Source organism: Manis pentadactyla, chromosome 7 (assembly GCF_030020395.1).
Source record: "Manis pentadactyla isolate mManPen7 chromosome 7, mManPen7.hap1, whole genome shotgun sequence".
NCBI classification, from domain to species: Eukaryota; Metazoa; Chordata; class Mammalia; order Pholidota; family Manidae; genus Manis; species Manis pentadactyla.
The window spans coordinates 102,254,196-102,260,393 of record NC_080025.1 but is presented as its reverse complement, the minus strand read 5'-3'; the positions used below and the strand labels follow the sequence as shown (position 1 = coordinate 102,260,393).

At 55.2% G+C, this 6,198-nt stretch overlaps 1 protein-coding gene across 1 annotated transcript; it reads left to right on the top strand.

Annotated features, from left to right (window-relative positions):
* The first annotated feature begins 638 nt into the window (after window positions 1-638).
* On the top strand, window positions 639-5,907 carry TRIL (TLR4 interactor with leucine rich repeats). The gene has a single exon (XM_036897478.2). It carries the CDS (start codon window positions 1,173-1,175, stop codon window positions 3,609-3,611), a length of 2,439 nt encoding a protein of 812 aa, XP_036753373.1. The 5' UTR covers window positions 639-1,172; the 3' UTR covers window positions 3,612-5,907.
* The last annotated feature ends 291 nt before the right edge of the window (window positions 5,908-6,198 follow it).

Genomic DNA, 6,198 nt, shown 5'->3' with positions numbered 1-6,198 from the left:
AATCACCAAAAGCTGACAGACACCTCCCGGTGGTAGAACCAGTTCTGAACTTTCTCCACGCTCTTGCCTACAGCGGGGCCAAGCACATACTCAGTTCAGATCCCTAAGAGGGGGCGGTGCCTCTCCTTCGCTACCAGTATAAGGTTGACCTGGCTACTTCTGACAGTAGTCCACCGACAGCTCTGCCGACAACCTTTGCTCTCCCAAACTTCCTGCAGTATGCTGGCAGACTCATGCTGTCCGAACTTCCCGCTGAGTGGCACCTGAAAGACCAAGTGACTTAAAAACTTATAAGACGAGCCGTGCTCCACCGCTCCGAAGCGCCTGGTGTACTAGTCTAAAATAAAAAGGTCTCTGTCTGCAAATTCCGTTTGCGCGCCCGGTAATCCCTCCGCCCGCCCCCAGCCCCGAGTACAGGGCCGACCCCTACAGCTGTTTTTAATCCCTACTTTTCTCACTTGGCGTCCTGGGCTCTGGCTGACCAGACGCGGAGCCACTTAGCGTTTCCTCCTCCCCCTGCCGGGGTCTGTCCTCTCTCCGCCGTCTCCTCTTTCTCCGCCTGCATCCCCGGGGGGCAGAGTGTGCGAAGAGTGAATTTCCGCCCGGTTTGCCCGCCACTCGCCGACTGTGGTCCTTTCCGGACGCAGCTTGAGCACCCCCGGCTCCTCCCCCGACTGTTCCACCGAGGCCGCTCTCCAGGTCCGGGGCAGAGAGCGAGGAGGCGCAGGCTGCGGGGGCCGAGCCGCCGTAACAACCAAGCCGCGCCCGGAGGAGCTCCTTGGAAGGGCTCCCGCCTGCAGCTGGGGAATCCGCTTGGCGGAGAGAATCCGTGCCAGGGAATCCAGCTCTCCGGACTCAAGCTGCAAACAAAAAACTCAGGTCGTGTTCCCTCCCTCCGCCCCCGACGCGCACCCGGACAGTTTTCTGCAGAAATGCAACAAGTAGCATCCGGAGCTCGCGGAGTTCCCTGCGCCGCCTGACTTGGCCCGGCGAAGCCCGCTTGCAGAGCCCCAAACCAGCCACCGGACAAAGGCGGAGGAGGGGCCGGACCGCGCAGCGGAGTCCGAAAGAGGCCGTTTAGCCACTCTGGCCAGGCCAAGGGGAATGCAGAGAAGACACGGAGCCGGTGGGCCAAGAGGACTATCCGGCCGCAGCACGCAGGGCGGGCGGCTATGGAGGCTGCCCGCGCGGTGCGCTTCCTGCTGGTGCTGTGTGGCTGTCTCGCACTCCCGCCGCGGGCCGAGCCGGTGTGCCCGGAGCGCTGCGACTGCCAGCATCCCCAGCACCTCCTGTGCACCAACAGGGGGCTCCGCGCGGTGCCCAAGACCAGCTCGCTGCCGAGTCCCCAAGACGTGCTCACCTACAGCCTGGGCGGCAACTTCATAACCAACATCACGGCCTTCGACTTTCACCGCCTGGGACAGCTCAGACGGCTGGACCTGCAGTACAACCAGATCCGTTCTCTGCACCCCAAGACCTTCGAGAAACTCTCACGGCTGGAGGAGCTCTACCTGGGGAACAACCTCCTGCAGGCGGTAGCCCCCGGCACGCTGGCTCCGCTGCGCAAGCTGCGCATCCTCTACGCCAACGGTAATGAGATCGGCCGCCTAAGCCGCGGCTCCTTCGAGGGCCTGGAGAGTCTGGTCAAACTGAGGCTGGACGGGAACGCCCTGGGGGCGCTGCCTGACGCTGTCTTCGCCCCCTTGGGCAACTTGCTTTACCTACATCTGGAGTCCAACCGGATCCGCTTTCTGGGCAAGAACTCGTTCACCCAGCTGGGCAAGCTGCGCTTCCTCAACCTCTCAGCCAACGAGCTGCAGCCCTCCCTCCGCCACGCGGCCACCTTCGCACCGCTGCGCTCCCTCTCCACCCTCATCCTATCTGCCAACAGCCTGCAGCAGCTCGGGCCGCGCGTGTTCCAGCATCTGCCACGCCTCGGCCTACTCTCTCTCAGGGACAACCAGCTCACGCACCTCGCGCCGGAGGCGTTTTGGGGGTTGGAGGTCTTGCGCGAGTTGCGCCTGGAGGGCAATCGGCTGAGCCAGCTGCCGGTGGCGTTGTTGGAGCCTCTGCACAGCCTGGAGGCGCTGGACCTGAGCGGCAACGAACTGTCCACTCTGCACCCCACTATCTTTGGCCACCTGGGCCGGCTGCGGGAGCTCAGCCTGCGCGACAACGCGCTCAGCGCCCTGTCTGGGGACATCTTCGCCGCTAGCCCAGCCCTCTACCGGCTGGATTTAGACGGCAACGGTTGGACCTGCGACTGCCGGCTGCGAGGCCTGAAGCGCTGGATGGGCGACTGGCACTCGCAAGGCCGGCTTCTCACCGTCTTTGTGCAGTGTCGCCACCCTCCAGCCCTGAGGGGCAAGTACCTGGATTACCTGGATGACCAGCAACTGCAGAACGGGCCTTGCGCAGATCCCTCGTTCTCCGTTTCCCCGACCGCCGACGGCAAGCGGCATTCCTTACCCACAGCCACGGAGGAGGAGATGGAGCCCCCTACAGGTAGCCTCATGGATGAGCTGCCGCCGCAGCCACAGCTACAGCAGCGGGGGCGATTTCTGTCTGGGGTGGCCTGGGATGGGGCCGCCAGAGAGCTCTCAGGCAACCGCAGCGCCCTGGGGCTGAGCCGACGGGGTCCGGGCCTCCAGCAACCTGGCCCTTCCGCCGCTGTTGCTGCGGGCCCAGCGCCAACCCCTCTGGACCTGCTGGAGAAACCTGAGTGGGGACGTACGACTCCCGCTGAGCTTGCCCACGCGGAGCCCACCCCGACGGCGGAGCCCACCTCTGCGCCATTGCCCGCCAGCGACTCCTGGCAGCTAGCGGTAAGGCAACGCCTGGCCGCGCAGCAACAGGAGAGCGCAGACCAGTCCGACGGCGGGGTCGGCCTGTTGCCGCTGGTGTCCGATCCGTGCGATTTTAATAAGTTCATCCTGTGCAACCTGACTGTGGAGGCGGTGGGCGCCGACAGCGCCTCGGTGCGCTGGGCAGTGCGCGAGCACCGCAGCCCCAGGCCGCTTGGCGGCGCGCGCTTCCGCCTGCTCTTCGATCGATTTGGCCAGCAGCCTAAGTTCCACCGCTTCGTCTACCTGCCGGAGCACAGCGACTCTGCCACGCTGCGCGAGCTGCGCGGAGACACCCCCTACCTGGTGTGCGTGGAAGGTGTGTTAGGCGGCCGGGTCTGCCCGGTGGCCCCCAGGGACCACTGCGCGGGGCTCGTCACCCTGCCTGAGCCTGGGAGCCGGGGCAGCGTCGATTACCAGCTGCTGACCTTGGCCCTTCTGGCCGTCAACGCGCTGTTAGTGCTCCTGGCCTTGGCCGCCTGGGCGTCCCGCTGGCTGCGGAGGAAGCTGCGCGTCAGGCGGAAGGGCGGGGCCCCGGTGCACGTCCGTCACATGTACTCCACCCGACGGCCGCTGCGCTCCATGGGCACCGGCGTGTCTGCAGACTTCTCTGGATTCCAGCCGCAGCGGCCGCGCACCGCCGCGTGCGCCCTCAGCGAGGCGGACCTCGTCGAGTTCCCCTGCGACCGCTTCATGGACAGCGGGGGTGGCGGTACCGCAGGCAGCTTGAGGCGGGAGGACCATCTCCTGCAGCGATTCGCCGACTAGATTCGGGGCCTCCGTCTGTGTGGAGACCATCTCATTGGCCTTGAGGAGCCACTCCTTCTCAGGGCCCCTAAATCCCCCTAAAGGGAAGATGTCATTTTATCGGACCTTCTCCTTTCCTCCTTTTGTGCACTTGCCAAGAGAGACCAAAGGGGACAGCCAGCCAATCCGGCAACATCCCCTAATTCCCAGTACTCACTCATGAAGTAGGTGAGCGGTGCTTGGTGGGGTCAAGGCCAAGACTCGGAGTCAAATGGGTTGTGAGGCCTGGAGGTGGGAGGTGGGAGGCCTTCTTTAGATGGAGCCCTTGGCACAGCTATTTGAATGGCTTTTGTGGCATTGCAATTCAATAGCCTGCCCCCTTGGGGGTAAAAAAGGGTGTGTACCCCCAACATGGCTAGAAAGAGATTTGGGGCATGCTTTCTGTTCAGTGCTAACCAGAGGAGTTTTGTTTCTCTTTAAGGAAAAAGGAATTTATTACCATTACAAAGGAGGCTTAACTGACTCCACTGGTCTGGTGGTCTTTGCCAAGGAGGGTGGTGGTGTAAACAGGTGGTAAAGTTTAACACACTCACCAAGAAACTCTTTTATGTTGGCTAATAGAACATTTTTTAAACATTAACTTTATGTTTAAAAAATTAGGGATGCTATTTTTTTTTCAACAATGTGAAGATCTCTGACATTTAACAAACTAGTGAATAAACTCAAGGACTATTTTTGTTGAGCCAGGCAGTTCAACTACTTTCTTTTTAATACTACCACCAGAAGCACATTCGCTGACCTTGAGGTTAACTAAGATTACATGCTTTCTCAGGAGAAGGCTGCATGCAAGACTTCTCTGCCAACGTTGCTCCTACGGCTTAATTTTATTTTTTTAAATCTATATGTGGACAAGGAAATCTTAATGCCATACTTGATCAAAGAATGTAATGTGTATGTAACTGATGACCCGGTAGGGAATGCCAGCATTCTTGTTCACTTACCACATCTCTGACAATGTGTCCAGATTGAAATAAATGGGATGTGGTACTTCTCGTGGGGTTTTTTTGGTGACACACAGTTGACTGTGCCCTACTCTCTTGAGTTGCAGTTAGCTGATTTTCTAACAAGAAGAAGGGAAAGGGGGTTGTCAGTTTATAGTATAATGTTTGATCACAATAATGTCTTACTCTATATGAAATAGATGGGAAGAAATTATTGGGGAAAATGTGAAAAAATGTGCATCAGTGGTTTGTTTCTATTAAAACCAGAAGACTGTTATGAGTACTTAAACCTCACTGTGAAATAATTATGTGTTTTGCAAAGTCATCCCTCCATGATCCAGTGTTTTACTGTGTTATTAAACCATGTTTTTTAGTTAATAATTACAGTATTTCTTTTAGATGTTTTTGTTTTAAACTTAGGGTTAGGCTCCTTTATTTGCTCAGTTGGTTTCAACTATTTTGGGATACTTTTTTCCCTGCTATTTATGAAGTACATGTTTATCATTAAAAGTAGTGCTTTGGTTTACATAAATAATTTTGAGTGTGGTCTAAAAATGCAGTCAATAAGAGGGTGTACATGGTATAGTCACCATGGTTATGGATATATTGGCAGTGGGGTGATGTGGAGGCTACTGCAATGGTGCTAAGGCTAACAGGGAATCTTCTGTTTAGGGCCTTAAACCCCTGAGGGTCCTGATGACTCAGGGAATCTGTCATAGTCCAGGGGTTCTTCAACCACAGTCCACTCCTTTTATGTTTGGCCTCCACTGAGCGGGGCCTGCCCTTGTCCCAGAAGCTGAGCAGGGACCAGGGATCTAAATGAGCTGATCTTTGTTAATATTCAGATGAGTAAATGTCCAGACCACTGAAAGTACAGCTGCTTTTTCTGGCAGCCTTATCTATAGGGCCCAAACTTAATAAACCACAGGAAATAGACTGTCACACTCAGTTTGCTGCCAGGCCTGTTTCAGATTCCCAGCATATTGGTACATAGGCAAGGTGCAGTTCTCTCTTACTTGCAACCCTCAGGCTATCTTGCACCTTGCCTGCTTCTTCACCTTTTTCATTCATAGAGCAGTTACATCTCTTAGCTATTTGTTTTGCACTGCAGTGTAAATTGAGTTCCATTGAAAGTCTGAAAAAGACCTCTGGTTCTTCCCACCACCTACCCTTTCATCTGCAGAACATGACTGAAAATGCTTAATGCCTGGATCTGTGTAAAAAACAGTTTGACTGGAAAAGTCATTCAGTAGGAAATGAATAAATGTTATACATTGTTATGCTCAGTTATGTCAATAAACCCACTTACTAATGGAGGTGTTTTATTGTTGGAGTTTCATAATGATACCGCATCTTTCTGCAGCAATTCTTGTCAATGAAAATGAAACAATCTTGAAGTCTTTCTGTCCTCTTTCAGTGTTCTTAGATTTCCATTTCCATGATATAGAGTATGGACTTCATTTTTAAGTAATGGTTTTGTGACATTATCCCAGAGAAAAAATGAGATGGCTCTAACAGCAGATGGTCAGCTTTTAGATGATAGGAAGATGCTGTTAAACACCAGGGATAGCAAGATGATTAGGTCTCAGCGAGCAATGGCTTTTTAA

What these genes read in the sequence shown, in the direction of transcription:
- TRIL (XM_036897478.2), top strand. Translation starts at nt 1,173, where the DNA reads ATGGAGGCTGCCCGCGCGGTGCGCTTCCTGCTGGTGCTGTGTGGCTGT.